Genomic DNA, 25086 nt, shown 5'->3' on the forward strand with positions numbered 1-25086 from the left:
AAGACGGGAGAGGGTGGTACAACATATACCGTTGGCCACGAAAGAATTGATATGGGCTGATAAGTATGTACATATGTTTTCTTTGCTGACTGACCATCGCGAGATGGAGTATGCTAAGATGCAGAAAGATTTGTGGCACCCGAGTGTATGGCGAGCAAAAATGGCGGGATTCAGGGTTGATGAGACAATCACAAATTGGGCCAAGGCCTTTGCGATGTTTACTGCAATTATTGGGGAACGTAAGCCCGAGGTTTTGCCCGAATTGTCCTGCTATCAGGCACGAATAATGGATTTTTATGAAACGTATGAGGGCAATGAGTGGATGGGTTACGATATGAAGTTCTGTAAGGCCAAGGAGTACGATTCATCTCTGACGTGGGATTGTCTCGACTCAATTTCTTGGCAGAAACAGCTCCTGCCGGGCGCGACGAAGTCGTCCTCGCTAGGCGGAAATGGGTCGGGGCCTTCCCGCCAACAGCCCGCGATGCCCTTTCGAGCGGGCCCCGGTGGCGACTGGGGGTAAGAGAGGGGTCTGTTGGAATTTTAACAGGGGCAATTGCACCAGGCCACACGGGACATGTAAGTTCAGACATGCGTGTGCAGGTTGCGGGAATTCCTCGCACCCCGAGAGTTCATGCAGATCCAGGAATAGTGGGACGAGGGGTAGAGGAGGGTCCAAACAAGACTGAGGGGACCACTGTGTACCACTACCTACCCCCGTCGATATCATGGCAATGATCCCCTGGCTAAACGAATACCCTGATCATGTCTCCGCTGGGGTGTTGAGGAATGGCTTCTTATATGGTTTCCACATCCCGGCGGGGGATTTTCGTGGGGAACCACTTTGTAGAAACCAACTGTCGGCTCAGCATAATCCAGCGGTGGTGGAGAGGAAGATTGCAAAAGAGGTTGCCCTTGGCCGGGTTGCTGGCCCATATATGCACCCGCCAGTAACTAATTTCATCTGTTCCCCGTTAGGAGTGGTTCCCAAGAAGGACCCGGGGGAATTTAGGCTGATCCATAACTTGTCAGCTCCGAGGGGTCTCTCGGTGAACGATGCGATTGACCCGGGAGTTTGTTCGGTGCGGTACGCATCCTTCGATGATGCCGTCACCATGTTGAATCGCCTGGGGCCCGGAGCGCTGATGGCGAAGTCAGATATATCGAGTCGGCGTTCCGGTTGCCCCCGATACACCCACGGGATCAGCGTCTGTTAGGCTTTGTGTTCCAGGGACGTTACTACATGGATAGATGTAAGCCAATGGGTTGCTCCATCTCTTGTGCTTATTTTGAGAAATTCAGCTGTTTTTTGGAATGGGCATTCACCAAAGCCACTGGCCATAGCCATGTTATGCATTACTTGGATGATTTTTTGTTCTTGGGGGCAGCCGGCGACACAAAATGTGCGCAGGCGCTACAGGAATTTTGCACCCTCATGAAGGGATTCGGAGTGCCATTGGCACCAGGTAAGACGGTTGGACCATCTACTTCACTCGAGTTTCTGGGAATTGAGCTCGATTCTGTGGAGGGATGTTTCCGTTTGCCAGTAGGGAAAGTAGCGAAATTCAGGGCTTCCCTGGAACTGTGCCTTAGCAAGGAGAAAGTTACCCTCCATCAGTTACAACAAGCAGTGGGTCAGCTTAACTTTGCCCTAAGAGTGATACCAATGGCCCGCCCCTTTTCCCGCTCTATCGCACAAGCTATGGTTGGTCTCAGGGAAGGACACCACCGCACGAGACTGTCTGCAGAGGTTCGCCAGGACATGCGCATATGGTTGGCATTTCTGGCGGATTTCAACGGTCGAGTGGTGTGGAACAAGCCGCTAGCGTCTTCGGACGAGCTGGGTTTGTGGACCGACTCGGAGGGGAGCGTGGGATTTGGCGCCATCTTTGGTAATCGATGGTCGGCGCAAACATGGCCGACGTGGTGGCACACCAGCGGTCTCACAGGTAACATTGGGTTCCTCGAGTTATTCCCCATTTTTGTGGCTCTGATGGCATGGCCGGATGAGTTCAGAGATCGCTCTGTGGTGTTTTGGTCCGACAATATGACTGTTGTTGAATGTATAAATAATCAGGCAGCACGCTGCAAGTGGATATTGAGATTATTGAAGGAAATCGTACTACTTTGCATGAGACTGAACGTGCAATTCAGGGCGAAACATGTGCCGGGTGTACTGAATCAGGCTGCTGATGCACTCTCTCGTTCACACATGCAGGCTTTCAGGGGTTATCTACCTTCTGCGGACCTAGCGGCGGCACCATTTCCCGAAGCACTCTGGCTACTCGGTGCCCCGGATTACAAGACCTCGTGGCAGCAAGCTTAGCCCTCAGGACGAGGAAGGCATACGAAGGAGCGTTTCGTTCCTATTGTGCATTTTTGGGTCCGGCAGGGGTGGACAAATGGGGTCAGGAGGATTGCTTCCTAGAGTTTCTGGTAGCATTACACAGGGAAGGCCGATCAGTAGCAACGGCCAATAGGCACCGGGCCGCCATTTCATTCATGGCGCAGGCGCATGGTATCAAGGACCCGACATTGTCCTTTTTGGTAAAGAAAGCCCTTCGTGGTTGGCAACGCCTGGAAGGTCGTACAGTAGACGAGAGGCGCCCGATTGGGTTAGAAAGGTTGTCCCTGCTTATATCGATACTTCCCACGACATGTTCCTCCCATTTCGAAGCAGTTCTGTTCCGGGCAGCTTTCGCATTAGCGTTCCATGGGGCTATGCGGGTGAGCGAACTGGTCGCAAAGAATAAGAAAGATGTGGAGGGAGGTCTGTGTCGGGATCACATCCTGATTAGGGGTGATTCAATGGTAGTCACAATAGCCAAGTCCAAGACTGACCAGAGAGCTATGGGAGACAGTATTGTTGTCCAGCGCATGCGAGGGTCCCCAATGTGCCTGGTAAAGTGCGTTGAGGAATATTTGGCGCGAAGGGCGGATACATGGGGGGGAGCCTGCTGAGACACATTGATGCCACCCCACTGACGAGGTTTCAGTTTCAGAGGGTGCTAATAATGGCAATCGCAGCTGCGGGCTTGGACCCGTGCGATTTTGGGACCCACTCCTTTAGGATAGGGGCTGCTACTGAGGCTACAGCCAGGGGTTAGAGTGTTGAAGAGGTGAAACAACTGGGACGATGGTCCTCGAATTGTTTTAAAAGGTATGTGCGATTGCACATGTTGTGAAGTCAAGTTACATGCACTCACGCTTCTTGTCTTCTGTTTGATTTACAGTTTCGCGAGCATGTTATGCGGGGCAGAATTTGCAGTCGACCCGGCACCAGGGGACCAGCGGTCAGAGATCACCGGCTGAGGAGAGAGTGGTGTGGGTCGTGGGCCACTCATACGTGAGGCGGGCCGGGGACGTATTCAAAGCAGGTGACGTGACTCACGCAGCTGGGGAATACGGGTACAGAGTGACCTTCCACGGAAGGGGCGGGCTCTGTATTGACCAGTTTGAATCTTTTGTCGAGGTACTCTTAGGGCGGCAGAGGTCACCGCCATCTGTAATCATAGTACACCTGGGGAGCAATGACATGGTGACACTCGGTAGGCGAGTACTACTCGAGCGAGTTTTGTCTACCGTTAGCTGGCTAGCGAGAAGGATCCCGGGGTGCACGATAGCATGGTCCCACATGATTCCCAGGAAGGTGTGGCGGGGAGGCCTCTCGGTGTCGGCACTGAACCATTCAGTAAAAAAGGTCAACAACAAAATTGGTAGGTTGTTTCGCTCGGCGCAGTTGCACAGTATTCCGCATGGGTGTATTCGGGGGGATCACATGTATCTCGATGATGGGGTTCACTTGTCCAGGGAGGGGAATGTCTTACTCATAGGAGACTTCATAGCATGGCTAGGGGGTTTAAGAAAGCATGACCTTTAGGAGGAGTTTGTGGGGGGGCCGGATAGCCGGTCAACTATCCGGCCTGTGGCGGTAAGGTCATGATCGGTGAGCAGTAATTTCAAGGTCCCTAGAGGGGGGCGCCACCCACTATGGATGGGAGCGCCCGGGGGGAGGCGGCCATTGGCCCCTCCCATGGGGAGGCGGCACCCACTAAGTATGGGCCGCCTAGGGGAAGACGGCCATAGGCCCCTTCCAGGGGAGGAGGCAGCTATATGCACCTCCTATGAATTTCCCGGGGCCCGGATATCCGCGACGGCGGATGGGATAGACAGTGTGGGGTGGGAGGGGGAGTCCACGCTGCCTTCTTACAGACACCTCACACGGGTCCTCGGACGACCTTTGAAGATGGCGTCGAGTTAAAATGGGGGCCTCCACAAGACAAGGGAAATTGGAGTTGGCACACAGGGTATTGTCCTCTGCGTGGCCGCCACTCACACCGTGAGGGCAAGGGTTTTGGTAGTAGGGATCTGACACCGGTTGCGACCTTGCCATTGGCCCGTAATGCTAGGATGTACAATTTTAATTTAGAAAGTATGCATTTGCAGGATGTTAGACTCGGCTAGGAAAAACCTTTGTACTAGAGATTTGTTAAGGTTAGCCAATGAATATGTCTTCATCGAAATGTAATAAATGAAAATTGTACATGAAATGAAACTTTTAATTTAATGTTTTAATTTTGTTTCATATTTTAATAAATACGGCCGGGAGGGTAACTCCCTCCCGCCTTCCAAAAGTTCAGAACTGCGTCCGTCTTCCCATCCTTGGGGATTGTGATGGGAGGGGGTGACAGGCATCCCTGCCATATGGAAAGGGGCAACCACTCGGTCCCCCCGAACGTATGGTCGGGGGCCCGGATCCTCCGGGGAAACCATTTTGGGCAGGGGGCGTGTCACGGCTGGTATGCCTGAAGCGGCGTAGCCGGGGCGCGCCTTTTTCCCGCCCAAGAGGGGTTGTCCTAGACACCTACACCGATGGCCACGCCCAGTAGGCGTACCAGCGGAGGGTTCACGCCCTCCCGAAGAGGAATAAAGTGAGCGGGAATACGAAGAAGCATCCTCTTGTTCCTGTGCTTGGAAGCTGCACCCACTCGTTGCACGTGACCCCTCGACGGAACAAGGAGCAATTTTTGACCCACCCACCAGCCCCTTATGGCAATGTTAGTACTGCAATAAAGTAATTTTCTTTGATAACATCTTCTTACCTTTGTTTAAGCGGTATATAATGGTCTAATTTAGTGATATGATGAACGTCTTAAGGTACTGTTTCTGGTAGTATAGACAAATATTGCGAATAAACAGGATAATTTTCTCCCTTAGTAGGTAATCAAATGTCGTATTTATTTTTTGGTCGGGCGGTAAGGTCATGATCGGTGAGGAGTAATTTCAAGGTCCCTAGAGGGGGGCGCCACCCACTATGGATGGGAGCGCCCGGGGGGAGGCGGCTATTGGCCCCTCCCACAGGGAGGCGGCACCCACTAAGTATGGGTCGCCTAGGGGAAGACGGCCATAGGCCCCTTCCAGGGGAGGAAGCGGCTATATGCACCTCCTACGAATTTCCCGGGGCCCGGATATCCGTGACGGCGGATGTGATAGACAGTGTGGGGTGGGAGGGGGAGTCCACGCTGCCTTCTTACAGACACCTCACACGGGTCCTCGGACGACCTTTAAGATGGCGTCGAGTTAAAATGGGGGCCCCCACAAGACAAGGGAAATTGGAGTTGGCACAGAGGGTACAGTCCTCTGCGCGGCCGCTACTCACACCGTGAGGGCGAGAGTTTTGGTAGTAGGGATCTGACACCGGTTGCGACCTTGCCGTTGGCCCGTAATGCTAGGATGTACAATTTTAATTTAGAAAGTATGCATTTGCAGGATGTTAGACTCGGCTAGGAAAAACCTTTGTACTAGAGATTTGTTAAGGTTAGCCAATGAATATGTCTTCATCGAAATGTAATAAATGAAAATTGAACATGATATGAAACTTTTAATTTAATGTTTTAATTTTGTTTCATATTTTAATAAATACGACCGGGAGGGTAACTCCCTCCCGCCTTCCAAAAGTTCAGAACTGCGTCCGTCTTCCCATCCTTGGGGATTGTGTTAGGAGGGGGTGACAGGCATCCCGGCCATATGCACTGTAGGTGTATCAACCAGATATCAAGTATATTTTGTTCCAGCAGCTTTGCTACCAGCCAAGGGTGTCTCGTCATTAAGGGCTCCAGGGCTCTGAGGTTCCACCCCCTTGCTTTTTTAATGCATAAGGAGTGTTAGGGTAGCAGACCCTCACCATAGCAGGGTCAAGCAGCCAGGCATTTTGCATGTGCTAATGCACAGCCGCCTGACAGCCTCAACCAAGCTTTTCCTGGCTTAAGATTTCACAGCCCTAAAGACATGACTTTATCAGCACTGCAAAGCCCATTGAGGTCCTCTACCCCATGACAAGGGGGAGAGTCACTGTTAGAATCAGACCTGGGCCCTCACGCCTTGTCACAGAGTATGGTGGGGTCAGCAGGTGCATTGTAGAGGTAGGGAAGATTCTCCTCTTATTGACTAACCAATGACAATGTCATCCAATGAGAGGCGATGGTATGATCTTCCATCAGTCCCTTCTTTCCCTTAAGACTTCAGAAACCACTGACACCTTTTTGCTTCCCTCCACCCAATGTAACTACTGTGGCCTGCTAAGTGTTTGCTGAATGTTGCTTCATGTGAACCTGAATGAATACGTGTCTATCTGCCATTGTCTGCTGGGACTGAGCGTGTGCATGGGTATGTTCTTGTGAGTGAATGTGCATGTGGATGAGTGTGAGTATGTGTGGGCTTTTGCGAATTGGTGGGTGGAAGAGTCTGCCTTTGAGTACCCGTCCCGTTACTCATTCCATGACTTTTAGCCGGCATTAATTCCATCTCCACTCTGATCTCACGACTCTCATTTGTGAATTAAGCGCCCACATTTGCACATTTTCAATTTATACTCATGAGCCTGGATGTATGGACTGGGATTTAGCTGCTCCTGTTTCACTCTGGCATAACTGTAGCACTTCCTACAGTATGTTTTCAAACCAGAGGCAAATCATTTACAGGAGATCCGTTTGTCAGCATGGTAACAACACAGTTCTCCTAGATCATAAAGCTTTGAGTTTACAGCTGAAGAATAATACATTGATCTTCACATGTGAGGATAACAGAACAGAGTTTAACAGGCAGGGGTGCCTGCATGTTATCTGGGTGCTAAGGGACTGCAGGTAATCCACTGTGGTCCATTCTCGTGACTGTAGGGGGCGGTAATGGAATTGGGCCCCCTTATTATCAGAAAAGAATCTGAGACCATGGTGATGATCAATGACATGGTCCGATGTAATAATAAATGTGGTGTTTTAACCATGATGCCTTCAGGGATGAGTGAAGTACTCAAGTGGCAGAGGCTGGGCACTTTTTCTAAACTCTAAACTTTTTGGTGGGACAAAAAGCATGCAGCAACCTCTTTTATAATGCACTCTATGACACGTAGATAAAGAAGCAGGTGTGACTAATTACATGTGTTCACTGTACGCAGAAGAGGGAAATCCAATGACAGGCAATACAACCCTCTGTGTACCTGTACTCCAAGTGAAAATTCGGTGTGCGGTGTTTACTATAAATATTATCAACATTATTAATTTATAGGTCACGTTTATGCGTGCAACTTTTCTTTGTAGAAAACTGTCTATTGTCCATGAACTGGATGAATTATTATCACTTTTATCAGTTAAAGAAAAATCGGAACAAACATCTAAACTAATTTGCCCTTTGGACAAGTGGGAGAAGTTGGGATTTATGACAAATTTAATTTCCCCAGTTTGCTTATTTGACACTTTATCCCAGCCCCGCTTGTCTTAGCTTTTAAACACACTTGCAATTCTGTGAGTGTATTGTCATGTTAGAACTGAGTCACCATACACTATTGCAAAACAGTGTGAAGCTTATGAAGGTGTATGGCAACACAAACATGGGGCATAATAAATAAAAGATGTTTAGGCAAGAACCAGATACTCTAAAGTTTATAGTAAGAAAGATAGGCTCCAGGCGGTCACAAGTTCAACATTTGTCTGAAAGATAAATTGATTTACAAGTCAGCGCTGATCTCCATGAAAAACGTCCGCTGGTCTCTCTTCTTTATGCCTCAGCATGGCTCTCGACCCCTTGGTGACAGATATATTTGGATCAATAATCAATTATTCCTAGAATGCTAAATTAGATTGCACTCATGTAAGAAAAATACCCTTTTAGAAAGGTTTGGAAGAGTTACTTAGCAATACATCTTTGATAGATTTGCCTGTGCTTCTTTATTGTCCCTTCTATGCAGACCTCATAAAGTCAGGATCATCTTTTCTACTGCTCTGGTGTCAGATGGGCTAAAATATGCGCTACTTTTAATCACTGAGCCATTTATCTATCAGCCCGAGGGTTGGTACTTGATAAAACAGAAGGCACTGCTGGGACACACACATTGAACACCGATAGATAAGACTAGAACCATGTCTTCATGCATTCACCTGAAGAAAGGCAGATCGTGGCTCCATCAACTGTTTGAATAAGATCCGCAGATCCACTATATTTGGAAAACGTTTTTAGAGGGTTATATACATTTTGTTAAAATGAAAAATGAACACGTTAACCATGTGACCCTAGTATATGACTGCCATTTTATTGATTCCGCCCTATCAAACTGTGGATGCTTGCTGTAACTGGAATGTGGGGAGATCGAGGAAGGCAGTGTGATGTGTGTGCCTTTCAGCGTAAAATGTGTCACTTCATTTGCTGATCCCTGTGCTGTCGAATCATCAGTTGTTGCACCAGCCTGAAAGCATTTGTAAATTAATGTTACCCAATTCATAAAATAGTTGGCTGTGGATCATTGTCGATTGAATAATAAAATTGAATTACCAACATCATATGGCTACTGGAATTCGATTCTGATAAAGAACATTGATGGACAAGAAATTTCTGAATTGCACAAGGGATAAAAGTGACTATCTTGGATGTGCACTGGTGTAATGTTTTTGATATTGGGACTTACTGCCTGAATTTATATTTGGGCAGGAGGTACTTGTGGATGCCCTAGGTGGATGTGCATCAAACACCCAAGCTGCGCTCTTTTTGAACTTTGTTTGTAAAATTGAGACTAAAGTCAATGTGATTAAGAGAACTGATATTGATGTGCAGGTCATTGTAGCAAATCCACCATTCTCTGTATTGTATAAAATAGTTGGTATTTGTTCCAAAGTGATTGATGTATGTGATTATTTTTCAGCTTTTAAGCTTGGTGAGCGCTAACAAGATAATGTCTATAGTGGCGTATACTCTTTCAAACAAAGTTGATGGGGTGAATGGATGGAAGTATTCAGAAGGTACAGCTGAAGTAATAATGCCTGCTAGGCGAGTTTGAATAGGATATAATGTAGTCTAGACCCCATCCACTGGGCCTGCAGCTGAAAAGGGTAAGAGCTTTCTGTTCCTGCGTATGGTTGCCTCACTTGAGCATCTAGCAGAATGTTTTGCCTGCAGTGTGATTGAGCTGGAGTGCACCGCAAAAAGCCATGAGATGCCTGCGTAGGCTAAAGACTTCTCATGCCTGTCTTGTGCATTCACACCTTGTTCACAAAATGCGTAGGCTCAGTAACTATATGTGTACCAATTGCTCCCCTGCAGGGTTACATGGTGATCCAGAAGGATGGTGAATGCTGCGGCTCCTGCGTCCAGGTGGCTTGTGTGGTGGAGATGGAGGATGGAACTCAGGAGGTTCACCAGGTATCTCTTTATTAAGTTTGGGGCCCGTGTCTTGGTGGAGCGTTTCTTCAGGGGTGGGTGAGGGCTTTATAGAATGGGGGAGGTTAGAGATGGGTCTTTAAGTACCTATTACGATTTCTATGCAAGAGCCTGCTGTAGAAAATACCTGTGCCTGCATAAAACTCTTTCCTGTATTTTCACTTTAGCCTGGAGAAGTTTGGAGGAACCCCGATTTGAATTGCACTACATACAAATGTGAGCAAACTGGAACAACATTTACAGTGGTGGTAGAAAATACAATTTGCTCTCCCTTTGCACCTGAAATCTGCCAGCCGGTAAGTGTATTACACTTTGATCAGTCACTCAGAGGGTTGCTGAATCATTTATCTACAATTTTCTCCACAGAAGAGTCCTTAGGGCCAAATATGCATAAAATTACCTCCAACAGATTGGACGTTGATGAGTGATTTATGAAGGTCGAGATTTCACACAACAGATTCTACTCTGATTCTAAAAATGTGAAAGACCCAAAGTCATACATTTGCTTCAAATATTTGTAGGAGTCCTAGCCTTTGGGCCAGCAGAGTGCCTCACATGAAACATAGTAATCGATGCAAGAGTATAAGCTTGGCGGAGGCAAGGAAAGGAGGAGGTAGAAACAGGTTTAGACATTAAGATATGTTCTGAATAGATACATGTTTTAGTATATCCAGAAGGATAACAAGTAAGGGTTGAGTCTTAGATCATCTGGAAGACAGTTCCAAAGAAGTTGTGCTTGGCTAAAAAACCTACAGGGCAGATTTACAAGCCCCTTGCATCACTTTTACGCTGCTGTTGTGTCACTTTTGTGATGCAACGGCTGCGAAAAAAATTCGGCAAATTTTAAACGTTGCACATCTAGGGAGATGCGTCACATTGTATAGCCCTGCGTGACATTATACCTGCGTCAGGTATTATGTATGTATGGTAGGAGTTCCCACACAGGAAAGCCTCGCAAAAGTGACGCAGTGAAATGTAGAAAATTTCACTGCGTGAATTTTAGGATGCAGATGTGAGGAGTGACGCAGTGTAATGGGAATAGGTCGCAACAAGCGTTGCTGGAGATGCGTCGTGTCAGCGATACGACTCCAGCAATGCATGACGTTTCTGCCAACAGATGCGTCAGAATTTCTGACGCATCTGTCAATCCTTGCTCCTTATTGTAAATACGGCGCATCTATGGTGGTGCGAAAGTTCTTCAAGCAGGCGCAGGGAAACTGACGGATCTTAATAGATGCGTCAGTTTCTTGTAAATCTGCCCCAAGGTATTCAATATATCTAAATCATAGGATGGCCTAACTGGTTATGAAGAATGAAGCCCACACTTTTTCTAATAAAACCATTTTTTGGTCCTTGTGTCTCCTGTTTAGACAAAGGCTGTAATTTGTCCTTGAGTATTAATTCCCTCTCCCGGATATTTGTTTGAGTTGTGTTTACTGTTCCAATTAATGTTATTATTTCCTGTGTTGTTTATATTCTGTTGTTGAGCCCTAAATTGTGACCCTAGCCTATCATACACTTGACTTGAAGTTTGAGTTTTTTAGAATTTCCAAACTAATCTCTCAACATCGAATTGTTTTGTCTTAGCTGTTCAACACAGAAGAAACACTATGGGCCGAATCACGAGTTTGGCGGTGCAGGAGCGGGACCACCCAGTCATCGCACCGCTAAACCAGTGTGTGCACCACCTGCCAGATTATGACTTTTTCAGTCACTGGTGGGCTGTTCATTGGCACTCCAATGGCAGTGCCTATGAAATGGGTACTGCATTGGGAACATTAAATGCAGTACCTGCACCGCACAAACCGGTGCAGTCCATGCCGTTCAGGTAATGAGGTGCATGCTCACAGGGGTATAACATGTGGCCCCCTGCATGCAACTCATGGCCCAGAGGCAATGGGGGTCCTGTAGGGCCCCCTTTGTTTCCTCTCTGCCACGGTTTTCATGGCGGAGAAACTACCATGAAACCCATGGCGGGGAGAAAACTCATAACTCCACTTTTTCTAAAGAGCCGGTAGGAAGAACCGCTGATTTAACTATTCAACGAGCACTGAAGCACCCTTCCTTTACTCAGTTTCAGTCAGCTACCGAAGAACAGGTCAACGCACTTGTTGGCAAAATTAAATCAGGCTCTCCTTTGGACCCATGTCCTCCGACCATAATGAACCAACTACACAATGTGGTTACCCAGCCGCTGACCAACATATGCAACTCCATCTTTAGGACAGGTGTCTATCCACAGACCTGGAAGAAGGCTATTGTTAAACCTTTGATTAAGAAGCCATCTTTAGACCCTACCATCACTTCCAACTACAGGCCAATTGTCTGCCTTCCATTTCCTGCCAAAATAGTGGAGGCAATAATGAATAAACAGCTCTCTGAGTTTATTGAACAACATAAGCTCTTAGATGACACTCAGTTCGGGTTCCGGAAGGGACACGGAACTGAGACAGCATTGATAAAGGCCTCTGATGAAATTCGAGAGATCATGGATTCGGGAGGTGCTGCAGTGCTCATCTTATTGGACCTGTCAGCTGCTTTTGACACGGTCGACCACGTCATCTTGGTCGACCGTGTCGCAGCCCTTGGAATTAGTCATCTGGCTAAAGACCTTATAGCCTCCTTCCTTGTTAATCGCAAACAGGCAGTCAAACTGGGCAACTACTACTCGCCCACTTCTGAACTGCCCTGTGGAGTCCCTCAAGGATCCTCGCTAAGTCCCACGCTTTTTAATATCTATGTTGCGGACTTGGCGAGGGTTATTAAATCACATGGGATGCGATTAACTACCTACGCGGATGACACCCAGCTTGTGCTGGCGGTGCATAAGAACGGTCCAGTGGTAGCAGCTAAGTTTCAGGAGGGGTTACTGGATGTACAATCATGGATGCACAGTAACTGCCTGAAACTTAATGCAGAGAAAACCGAAGATATGACTTTCGGTAAGATCTCCCCCGAATGGTCCCCAACTTGGTGGCCCAGTCAGATGGGCTCCCCCCCCGATTCCAGCTGTCAAGGTTAGGAATTTGGGAGTGATCTTTGATAACAGGCTATCTTTTGGTTATCATGTCAACAAGGTGGTCTCTGCTGCATTCTTCGTGCTGAAGAAAATAAAAAAACTCATGCCATACCTACCCGCTTCGGCAGGGAAAACACTGATCACCACCTTAGTATTTTCGAAGCTGGACTATGGAAACGCCCTCTTCCTTGGCACTCACAAATACATCCTGAACAAACTACAGTCCGTGCAAAATATGGCAGCACGGATTCTGCTTAATATTCCTTGGCGACACTCTACTTCAGCAGCCATACGCCATCTACATTGGCTAAGAGTGGAGAGCAGAATCAAATTCAAGGCTCTCTGCATCGCCTATAAGGCCATTCATCAGACTGGAGCAAAGTTCTTAAAGGAAGCTTTTCAGGTGTACATACCTGGAAAGAATCTAAGATCAGCAGCAAGCCACCTATTGCATGTTCCCCGAACAAGAACGGCCACATGGGGAGATAGACGCTTCCTGGTAGCGACCCCCATACTGTGGAACACACTCCCCTTGTATATTAAAACAGCACCAACACTCATTGCCTTCCGTAAGGCCCTGAAAACTTGCCTATTTAATCAATAAGTTCCTGTCCTGAATTTTGTGTATCCTAGAGCATCTCATTGCGCCTAGACACCCTAGGGTATTAGTTGCGCATTAAAAATCCCATAAATAAATAAAATAAATAAATAAAATGCTTAACGGGACCGCAGCGGTCCCACCAAACATATTGCGGCCTCAAGGTTGCCGTGCCACTGCCGTTGCGGAGGTGCACTGTCGGTCCGACTACCCATGGACCGACAAACTCGTAATCAGGCCCAGAGTCTGTTATATTGGCAACTTCTATAGGAAAACAATGCATCCTGGAAATGATCTTGAAATGATGAGAAAGGTTCAGAGCTTTTAGCTTATTGCACAACTTGATCTCATTTTGATATACAAGCTACAAATAGTTTGCGATTTTGTTGTAAAACTTTCAGAATGTGGACCCTAGCAACAAAATACTGTGGCTCCATGTGTGGCACCAGGCAATGTCTGGGAGATGTTAGCTAAGTTTCTACACATTCTCCATGTTGGCTCGGGATAAGGCAAATATATTTATGGCAGTGCTTAATTTGTAGGCTACCAACTGTAGTCAGTTAACCCATTGTAAGAAAGGCAGCTGAGAGGGCTAGTAGTTATTAGACAGCAGCCGACCATCGTTTGTCTTCTGGAGCTTGCCTCCCAAAGGGAAACACCCTTTCCCATGCAGTGCCTTTACAATGCAGGCACTACAACAAATGCGTTGTCACCACACATCCTTTAGCACTCAAGCTATTACAATGACTTGCTTTAGGGAATACGCTGCTGGACCGGTTTGGGATTTTAAGTCCAACATCCTCCCTAACATTACACAGACTGAAGTTTGAATAGTAAATGATGCTATTCCAAAGTCCAGCAGTTTCCCTAAGGCAAGTCGTTGTAATGACTTGTGTGCTAAAGGAAGGCATTGTAACAATGCGTTTATTTTATTGCCCACATTGTAAGGGCATGTGTGGTTCAGTCATACCACCCTGCCCAAAAGGTGTAGAATGGCTGTTTCAGTGGGAGGGAGGGGCAGACTTCTAATTTAATGTACTATTGCTGAATGTATTGTTTTGAGGCTACTGATCTTAGATCTTGATCATTTGGCAGAACTTTACGATTAAGACATAGCTTTAGCTCAATGCCAAGCATAAATCACTCTTAAATCAATGACGTTATTGTGTTATGGTCTCTTTTAAAGCACGATGACCTTAAACTTGTTTATATACTATCTTCATATATTTCTCTTCTGTACTTCTCTTCTTGTTTAACATTAACTTCATTTGACTGCCTTTCACATTTCACTGCCTTTTGCCTGCGCTTGTATGCATTATTCCATGTTTGGCAGATCCTAGTATGACATCTGCCACTCAAAATAATATTCGACTTCCTCTGATTCTTTCAGGGTACTATAGAGATGACGTCAGATGGCTGCTGTCAGACGTGTCAAGGTAACTTACGCTAATGTACATTGATGTAGTCGGAATTCTTATGATCTTTTGATTGTGGCATCTTACCTGCAGCAGGGATTAATGCATTCTTCAACCTCACTCAGCTATCATTGTAAACTTCAGCTAAGTTCTGTTGCTTCCTTTACATCTTGTTTAAATTTAGAATGATTATTCCAGAAATTAATAGCTTGATCCTTTGCATAGACATTTGCTGGTGTGCACGTGTCCTTCCTTGTACCATTCACTAGCACATTCTGACGTTTACACCCATATATGTACATGGGGAGCAATAATTTTATACAGAATAGTTATACTTACTTCATGGCAAATTGTATAGATTACAGTTTTGTCTGTTTGACCTCAAAGCACCGATACAGAATGAAAATAGATGAGCTGCAGTCTGGTTGATTTCCTAAAGAAATTGAGCTAGAACCATCAGTGAGAGATGATACGTCTTGGGAAACTCGTTTTCATTTTGGGCTCATGATTGTTTTTTGAAATATCACATGTTGGTGATCCTCAGACAACATAATGCGATATAAGGTTGTGTTTAAACCCCAATAGAATATACATAATAGAGTTAATTATTAGAAGTACATAAAAAAGGAAGAACAGGAAAGTTTATATTTTATCCCTGAAGAAGTGGCTTGTAACCACAAAGCATATTGGCTGTAGTGCTTAGTTGATCCCAATAGTACACTAATGCTCATGATTACTCTCGCTTGTAACATTCAGTATTCTTATTATAAACTACGTGCATTACTGAAGTTCACTGAATTGGGATGATAAATGTACTTTTTCTATGAATATTACGCTTTTATTTGTTGCCAGACTGGCATAAGACTGATATCCAGATATTCTTCTAATGTTGTAATCCTTATAATTTCTTATGAAGTAAACATTCTATTGTGTGAAATTATTGCTCCCAGTGCTCATGTATGCTTCTTTATGAAATTATAAGTTAGTATGGTTACTGACTAATTGAGTAGGAACTTGCCCAGGGACAGTGGTCATCCAATAATCCACTATTAAAATGCACTCTGACATTTAGCATCCTGTTGTGATCCAAACCTCCTCCTCATCAGCATCAGATGGCAGACTATGAATTTTTGTATGCACTTCATGTAGGCCACCTTAGGGGTAGAACTATCCTGGGGATGGAAACTCCTCTTTGACTCCTAATTTACCCACTACTCCAAGTGCCTAATGAGCCCTGGCCTTAGGGGTTGGCATCACATCACCTAAGAGGATAAACAGATTTGCATACCAAAGGCGATGAGTTTTAAAGCTCCCTGTCTTGGAACAATAATCTATTGTTGATCCGTCTGTAAGGGGTGTAAAACACCATCCGCCTTAGCGGTCTTTGTTTCTGAACTCCTTAGAGTGTGTACCCTAAACCCTGGGGGTCAGAAACTCATCTGTGGTGGCATGCTGGTCAGAACCAGTCAGCCAGCACACTAATAGTTGATAGGTTTTCACAGGGCATCTCAAAGGTGCCCGCTGGGTGCAGGCATTAATAAAGCCATCACTGTAATCAATGTGGGTCTTAATAATACAATATGTTTGAAGCTAAACATCTTTGGTTTCACTGAAGCTTGAATGTAGCTGAAGAACTTGTTTTTGACCAGTGTCCAGCACATTTACTTAAAATGGCTTCCCTGATCACTTGTACTGGAAGTAATTAAACTGGCCAGCATAGGGGCATGTCTGCTCACATATGTAGAATAGGGCACGCTATCATTGAGCTATAAGGCCTGTTGTAGGGGTGACTTACCTATACTGCATGCAGTGTCTAAAGGCATGACAAACAAGGCTGCGTGCCATGTTGTGGTTTCACTTTTGTCTGCATAAAGACATGCAGCCTGCAATGGCAGTCTGTATGAGTTGGTTAGGGGCCCTTTGGGGTGGCATAATACATGCTGAAGGTCCCAGGGTCCCACTGCAGTCACCTTGCCGTAGTAACGAGGGGTGCCAATTACTAGGGACCTATAGGGGGTGCAATCTGCATTACCATGGTCATTCCCTAGTCTGTACTCCACTGTAAAGTCAATTCCATGTAGGGAAATGGACCACCTCAACAGTTTGAGGTTTTCACATTTCATTTGCAGCAGCTATCTGGGAGACCTGTGGTCAGTTTGACCTAGGAAGTGAGAACCAAAAAAAGTACGGTCTCAACTTCTTCAGGGACCAAACCACAGCAACGGCTCCTTCTCAATGGCACTCCAAGGCTACTCTTGGGGAGGAACCAGTTACTAATGATAGCAAAGGTTATGGTCATTATCTTTGATTTGTGAAAGGATCACTCCTATCCCATGTTTGGAGGCATCTGTCTGTTCTCTTGACTGCTTAGAATAATCTGAAGCTTTCAGAACTGGTGCTGACCACATTGCTTACTTCAGAGTGCCAAATGCCTTTTGACAGCTCACTGTCTAGTTTACCTTCTTTTGTATCTTTCCAGGAGTCAGTTCTGTGAGGTGTGTCACAATGAAACCATACCCCTTCACAACCTGCTGTAGTACCCAGTCAAGTCAAGGAACACAGTTACTTGAGTCTGGGTAGTTGGAGCTATCCAGTCCACAATTGTCTGGATCTTGGGTTGTAAGAGTGGAAACTTGGCCTCCACCACCAAGGTGGCCAAGGTATACTGCAGATCCCTGCTCTATATGGCACTTGCTTTCCTTCATACTAAGGCCTACACTCTGCAGAGCCTCACAAACCTTCCCAAGGGGGATCAGGTGATCCTGCCAAGTGGAGCTATAGACAGCAATATCAGCAGGGTATGCACTAAAATAGTCCACCCCAGCAAGTACTTCGTTAAGCAGCCTTTGGAAGTTGGTTGGGGAATTCTTTAGTCCAACTGTCATTGCTATAAATTGATAATGTCCATCAGGGATTGAGAATACTGATTTTTCTTTAGCCCCAGGGGTCAAACCCATCTGCCAGTACCTTTATGTGAAATCAAATGTAATAAGAAATATGACTGTCCCTAGCCTGTCAATCAGTTTGTCTGCCCTAGGAATTGTGTGTGCATTTGTCTTGGTCACTGCATTGAGGCCCCTATAGTCCACCTCAGCTCTGATTTTCCACTCCTGGAATGACGTTTTGGGACTGAATCAAATGGGCTGGCCGAGGGTACAATGCCTTCCATTTTCAGCTCCTTGCATACTTCTGCTTTGATGCTTTCTTTGACTTGGTCAGACTGCCTGCATATTTTATTTTTGACAGGTAGGCTGTCCCCAGTGTCCACATCATGTGTACACCAGCTTCTGTGACCAGGGTTCAATGAGATGAGATTAGCATACTGGTGCAGGATTTGCCTGCAGTCAGCGTGCTAATGAGCGGAGAGGGTGTCTCAAAAGACAAATTATTCTAGTGATCCATCTTTAGGGTTGGAAGAGAGAAGGTCAGGGAGAGGTTTACTCTCTTCTTGATACGCATCAGTGACCACCAGCATCGCCACATCCTCCGTGTCATGGTAGGATTTAATATATATAGAAAAAGTGGTCCTAGACACAATTTTTAAACAATACGAATGATATAAGTATTAATTATTCACAATAAACAGATAGCCAGACATAATCTGAAAAAACAAACAAATGGAGATGTATTATTAGCTAATTCTGCTATAAATACATCTCCATTTGTTTGTTTTTTCAGGTCCACTTTTTCTATATATATACAATTACCCAGGTCCTATTGATTTAGTGGGTCTACCCCATTGTTTTCAATGATGGTAGGATTTAAGGCAGGTCACATGGGCCAACCTATTGGGGTCCTGGAATTGTCAAGGTCCACCAGATAGGTGGCTCCCCTTTTCTTTCAATGATAATGTAGGGTCCACTCAATTTATCCTGGAGGGTCATGGGAGCCACAGGCTCTAAAACCCAAACCTTCTGCCATGGTTGCACTCCATAAGTGCAGCCATTGGTCGTACCAAAGCTGCTGGCACTCTTTACTGGCCTCAACGTTTTTGGATGCTTTCTCCATGTACTCAGCCATCCTTGAACGTAGGCCAAGTACATAATCCACTATGTCTTGTTTAGGATCTGTGTGAGGTCTCTCCCAGCCTTCCTTCACTTGACGATATGGTCCCTTTACAGGATGATGAAACATAAGTTGAAAGGGGGAAAACCTACTCCTTTCTGTGGTACTTCTCTGAAGGTGACAAGTAGGCATGACTAAAGGACATCCCATCTCCATCTGAGTTTGTCAGAGAGACCCATGATCATACCTTTCATGGTTTTGTTGAATCTCTCAACTAAACAATTGGTTTGTGGTTGATATGGGGTGGTAAACTTGCATGTCACTCCACATTCAGCAGAAAAGGTTTTCATGTAGCCAGACATGAATTTACTAATTCTGTCTGACACCACCTCCTAAGGAAAGTTCATCCTAGTAAAGATACTAATGAGGGCCCTGGCAACTATAGCAGCAGTTACAGTCCTAAGGGGAATAGCATCAGGGTACCTTGTGGCATGATCCACTACCATCAGTATAAATCTGTTCCCTGACACTGTTGGATAGTCCAGGGGGACAACAGCCCAACCACTGAAAGTAGAATAAAGGGGGGCTTTGGCTGGTTGCTTGTTTTGCTATTGGCTTGGCAGGTATCACACGAGTTACAGAACTCCTTCACCCTCAAGGAAAATCTGGCCAGTAGAATTGGGTGAGTAACCTACTCCAAGTTTTGGTATGACCAAGGTGCCCAGCTAAGGGGATGTTGTGCTCGACAGAGTAAGAACTCTCAATTATGCAGAGGCACTACCACTCTCCTAGTGGTACCTGGCCTGGGGTCTCCTGTCTCAGTGTACAGGAGTCCCTCCTTCCAATACGTTCAGTGGGAACCACCAACATCTCTCTTTTCCTGGTCAGAAGCTTAGTGTCTCAGGCTCTCAAGAGTAGGACAGGTCATCTGAGCTTGGCACAGCTCTTCCTCAGGCTCCTGGGCTTCACTTCCCTTTGGGGCTGACTGGTCTTCTCCTAGAGGAGAGGGGACCTGCACTTGCGACTGATTTGGAGTTGGGTTCCCAGACTTCTTGCCTTTTTTCTTTTAGGGTTGGGACATTATTTCAGGCTCCAACTCCTCTTTTTCACCATAGGCTTTGCACTGTGCTCTTGTTTCTACACACGCCCTTTCATGCATTGCTCCATGGGTCTTTCTTTTGACCTCAGACCAAGCTGAGGACTCCAGATAATTTCTTAGCAGACAGGCTCCAGGAATTGCAGAGGATACCACCCCCTTCTTTTGGTCAGTAACCCATCCCCATGTTAAGGACACCACTGCAATGGGATGGACTTTAGCCTGGTTGTTAGCAATGAAGACTGCAAATGTTTCACCCATCAGTTAGTGTTCAGTATCAGTTTCTCTGTCATCATAGGGACACTTGCACCTGTATCTCTCAGTGCTTCAACTCTAATACCATTAAAAAGTGGCTATTGTCTTTACTTCTCCAGGTGACTGGCCCAGACAGCTAGGGCAGCTACATACACCCTACCCCCAGAGACTAAAATTGTTTTAGTGTGCTCTCTGACTTGGTCAGGGCACACCTGGGATCCCATCTGGAGGCTTACCACTGCATTAGGAACTTCAGGTACCCTAGGGGGATTTTTTGGGGAACAGATAGGGTCTCCAGTTCGGTGCCCATTGGCTATGTAATTAAAGCACCAAACCTTCTTCCGATACTAGATCTTACCCTGGTACCCACCCTTGGTGTCTGTATTGTATAAAAGCCCCCACTACTGAACCAGTTTTGGGGGCCTTTAGAAGATTCTTTGTTTATATCTTTGGACTGGTCCCCATATTTCCCTTGGGGGGCTTGCTTAGTAACCCTTTTCTTTTAGTCTTCCCCACAATGAGTTATCTTGGTTACCCTAGTCTTGAACCAGTGGTCAGACTTCTTTTCCAGTGCTTAAGGAGAAATTGGGCCTAATTCTACCAGGTACTGATGCAATCTTCCAGAAACACAGTTACTTTACAGATATTGTGTCACAATAAGGCTATAAAGCTCATCATAGTCTTGCACCTTGTAATCTTTTAACCATCTACCTAGCGTTTTCACTGAGAAGTCAATAAAATCTTCCAGATCTAACTTGAGGCTTTGCTAGTCTCCCTGAAGCTGATCCTGTAATCTTCAATGGTGATTAAAGCCCTCAATCAGGGTATCCTTCATGAAGTGATAGGACTCAGCATCCAGTGTCAGGAGCCTATCCATGCACTTTCCTAAAGAAAAAGCTCCCAGAGTAGAGAGCACAATAATTCCAGCTGTGCTTCCTCATTTTACAAGCCCTCTCAAAGGCTGTACATCATTTGGTGATACCATTACCCTCTACATGCTTGGTGAGAATACCTTTGGGGTTCTTAGAGTCAAAAGTATCATCTTTTACCCTTTTCTATTTCCACGAGTAAAGTCTCCAGTGCTATCCTCTTTGCTTGTTTTTGAAGATCAGCATATTTACTACCGACTTCTTCTGGGGCACTATCAGTGGTATTGATGTTAGTGGGGTTGCTGATAGAATCATCGCCCTCTTCAGGATCCCCTTCCTCCATCTCATTAGGGGCTTCTTTACCTGCCATGGTTCTATTCTTTTCTGCAAGCAATGCTTGGCAGAGGGCCTTAGGTTTGACCAACCTACGTTTTTGTTAGGGGCCCAGGTTGAGCTCCTGTGAAAGACCTGCTGACTCAGTCATGGCATTAAAGTAGTTTTGACTTTTTTAGGAATTAAAAAATAAATCCTAGATGGACTTTAAAGGGTCTACTAAATAAAACACCTTAAACCTCTAAACAGTTTCAACTGGGATACTTAACAAATAATCTTCTATACTTCCTTTATGTGAGCAGTAAGTCCATATTTTTCTTTATTAATGCTCACAAATCCGAGGCTCTATCAGATTTCACAGACAAGAATTACCTCCCAGTGATTCTAGTTCTAAGAGACGGTGAACTAGAGATAAACCAACCATACAAATTGAAGCATAGTGCTTATTCAAGATAAGGCACCGATAACCAGCGGACAGAGTACTTTGAGCTTCCATTTGACTGTTATCTGTGAGGCAGTCTAGTCTGCTCCTTTCTATATGGGAAGGTCAACAACACCCAGTGTCATATGGTTCACACCTTACCCATGAATTTGAATGTCTCACAACAGCTTTCCGTGCTGCAAACAGTGCATGTGCTCATTATGTGCTTGGAATTCCCTTTGAATGACTGTCCCATTTCAGCACAATGATGGACCTACACTGATTTTCTCTTTTTTTCTTTCAGTGAATGTAACTAAACCGTGCTCGCTGCTGACAATGCCAGTCGAGGTCACGTACAACTCCTGCACCAGCGTCGTTGAAGTAGGCTACTGCCAAGGGCCCTGCATGAGTTCTTCAATGTAAGTGGCAGCAGGCCGTGGGTACCAGACAAAGATGGGGTTTGGGATTTGATGATACACAAATTCAATTCTTTGGAAAACGTCTGTCGCTGGTGATTTCATAAAGGACCATGGATCTGGCACTATGAAGCCCTTTCTATTCACTCCTCTGCACAACTTTTCTACTTTCTATATTACTCTCTCATGTAACTCTTTTTACTTTCATTCTTATTTTCAAACGCAGATTCCTCATTGACCGCTTTCTCACGTCTGTCTTGTGGCTCCACCTAATACCTGTGCCTATGCCACTGCCGTTTGTTCGTCTTCCCAGGCTCTCCATGCTCAGCATCTCCTTTTATCTCTAACCCTCTGTGCTGTTTTTTTGTACTTTTCTGGGCCCTTGCCGTAACCCCTGTTTTCCTTCTTTTTGTTATTTCCGCTGCTTCTGGATCTTTTTGTGCTTTGTGCATCAATTGCTTCTTCTCATCTATGAATGCTTTTTGCTGTTTTAGTGTCTTCTACTTAGAAGAATGGGTTTGTTTTCACTTACTATTCAAAAGCCTTCCTCACTGAAAATATCCTTCCAGATATCACCCAATCATGCTCCTCCCTGCACTGAGCAAAGCACCAGAGAGATTAGCACCAGAGAAATTAGTTACTTGGCAACTATCAAACTGTTTTAGGAAAATGGTTGATTTGGAGGATTGTATTTCGAGCAGATAGAGGCGGTGATTTGGCCAGACTACTCACCACAGAAGACTTGAAACACAAATAAATGCAGTTGGTGGCCATAAAGTCGTTATTTTAGTAAAAGAAGTAGGGATAAGCGTCTCTGAACTCAGAGGGTTTGGTTCATCCTTAGATGAAAGACTCGAATAGTTCGACTTTGACGATGTTATCACAGACCACACACTCAAGTACCTTTTGGATTGCCTCAACAACCCTCCCCAACTGCCATGTTTATCAAAGTCTATATTCTAGTATTGATTAAAGTGATTGACTGCAGTGTCTTATTCCTAAGCAGGTGGTGCTCAGAACATTGACTGTCGAGATCAGAAACCTATTTCCTTCCTAGCCCACAGCTCGTGAAAGTGGTCCAACATTAGCCGGCTTCCAATTTTTGAAGTTTAATCCCAACAGACTTAAATTAATCCATTGGCACAAAACATATTGGGCACGAGGTATGACGCTCATTCCCTCCTAACAGCAAGATCCTTGCAATCCTCCTTGACAATGATGTAACTCTGCATACTCAAATCAGTCCAGACTGCAGCTCGAGTTACCAAATCGTCACTCTGCTAAGAAGACGACCTAAATGTATGCAATATGCATTCCATGATTGTTTCTTCCCGTGCAACCTCCAAGCCTGCTCCAGTCACAGCTTATCTCTTGGCATGAGGGTGGAACTCGTGGTGAAGCTGCAAGGTGTACACAATGCAGCAGTTTGTCTGGTCTGCTCTGTTAGGCTTCATTAAAAAGGAATCTTCATTGGCTGCCAGTGAAGCAGAGACTTCAGCCTGGCGCCTTTGCCTTATACACAAAGCCTTTGCACGGATCCGGCAATTCATCCCAGGCTAATTTAAACAAATTGTACAAGTCTGCTCGACCTTTATGCTACAAGAGACAACTGTTATTCCAAATACCTGCAAAAGAGTAAGAAGAGACGTCGGTCCTTCAAATTCATGGAGCCAAATCACGGAAGCAACAGCTTTTAGCCGTGAGACAGAAACCCCACCTTTTAGCCAGCATGAAGGCTCTTAAGCCCAATTTAATTTTCTAGCTTTTTTAATGCATCTCCATCTCAGCACCAGTATACTACTGGGGTAGTGTGCTTTATACCATTCGAAAAAATAAAGATGGGTGCATTAAGAGGTTTGCTGTAACAACCATTCCCGCAACACCATCACCTTCTTCTGATAAGCACCCAACATTTTTACAAAAGAATACCTCGAGTCAATTGTAAACAGCAAATACCTTCTAGTTTAAGTCTATTAATTCTGTTTATTGCAGTCCTTAAATCGTATTGTTGTATCATCAACATAAATTTCATGGAATAAGATTCACCATTGTGCAATCTTGCCAGACATGTACCACTGCGCCACAGTTTCTCAAAAGAACACCATATTGTGAGATGATTCTAAGTTATTACCCCTCAGAGAACATAGGGCCCTATTTAACTCCCGAATATTGGGGCATATTATCAAGGGGGTTTATCTCTGCTTTTTTGGCTTTAAATGCCAAGAAAGCAGAGATAAACGTATCTCCCTATTACCTAGCTGTCACTAACACCAGTTAGCGACAGCTAGTAGGAGATAGAGACAATCTTGGGCCCCACTTTGCATGTCAGTGATATTTATCACTAATGACATGCAAAGTGGGTGTGCCAAGATGTTAGCGAGTGGAAACAGTCGCTAACATCGCTATCTCCTATTACCAACTTATGGAGATATTCGCGCTAAGCGTGAATATCTCCAAAAGCTAACACCTGCCCTGAGCAGTTCTTAGCCATGTTATCCAATGGGAGGTTGATAACATGGCTAAGAGCATTAGCTCGATAATGCATGAATATCGCTGACTTTTCAGCGATAGTCATGCATTGCGGCCGATTTTTATCGCATTTGCGATAAACCTTGGTAATACCAAGGTTTATCTGCGATAAAAATCGCCGCAGCTCAGCGGTAAATTTTTGTCTCTAACCAAGCAATAGCGATAAATATTGCTATTGCTTGGTAACATGCCCCATTGTTTGTTAAATAAGGATTTTTCCTCATAATGACAACCCACAAACCACTCTGCAGAGCGATAACATTCGTACGATTTTTTCAATTATTTGTCTTGGCGGCACATTAGGTGGGAAGGCTATTTATCACCATACGTAAAGCAAACCCCCACTTTTCGCTATGTGTCGCAGAGTGTTGGCTGCCTGTCGTGGGTTGGGCCCTGTGCCCAAGGGGGATGCCTTTATGTATGGT

General features: G+C 45.3%; 1 protein-coding gene across 1 annotated transcript in view; it reads left to right on the plus strand.

Annotated features, from left to right (window-relative positions):
* The window catches only part of LOC147733193 (mucin-5AC-like), a 245804-nt gene that overhangs the window by 215263 nt on the left and 5455 nt on the right, over positions 1-25086 (plus strand). The window contains exons 37-40 of the mRNA XM_086957733.1: positions 9589-9687; positions 9873-10001; positions 14713-14758; positions 22021-22135. Of these exons, the coding sequence (XP_086813859.1) occupies positions 9589-9687; positions 9873-10001; positions 14713-14758; positions 22021-22135 (389 nt within the window). The remainder of the gene's footprint in view (positions 1-9588; positions 9688-9872; positions 10002-14712; positions 14759-22020; positions 22136-25086) is intronic.

The sequence above is a fragment of the Lissotriton vulgaris genome, chromosome 2_1, assembly GCF_964263255.1.
Source record: "Lissotriton vulgaris chromosome 2_1, aLisVul1.2, whole genome shotgun sequence".
NCBI classification, from domain to species: Eukaryota; Metazoa; Chordata; class Amphibia; order Caudata; family Salamandridae; genus Lissotriton; species Lissotriton vulgaris.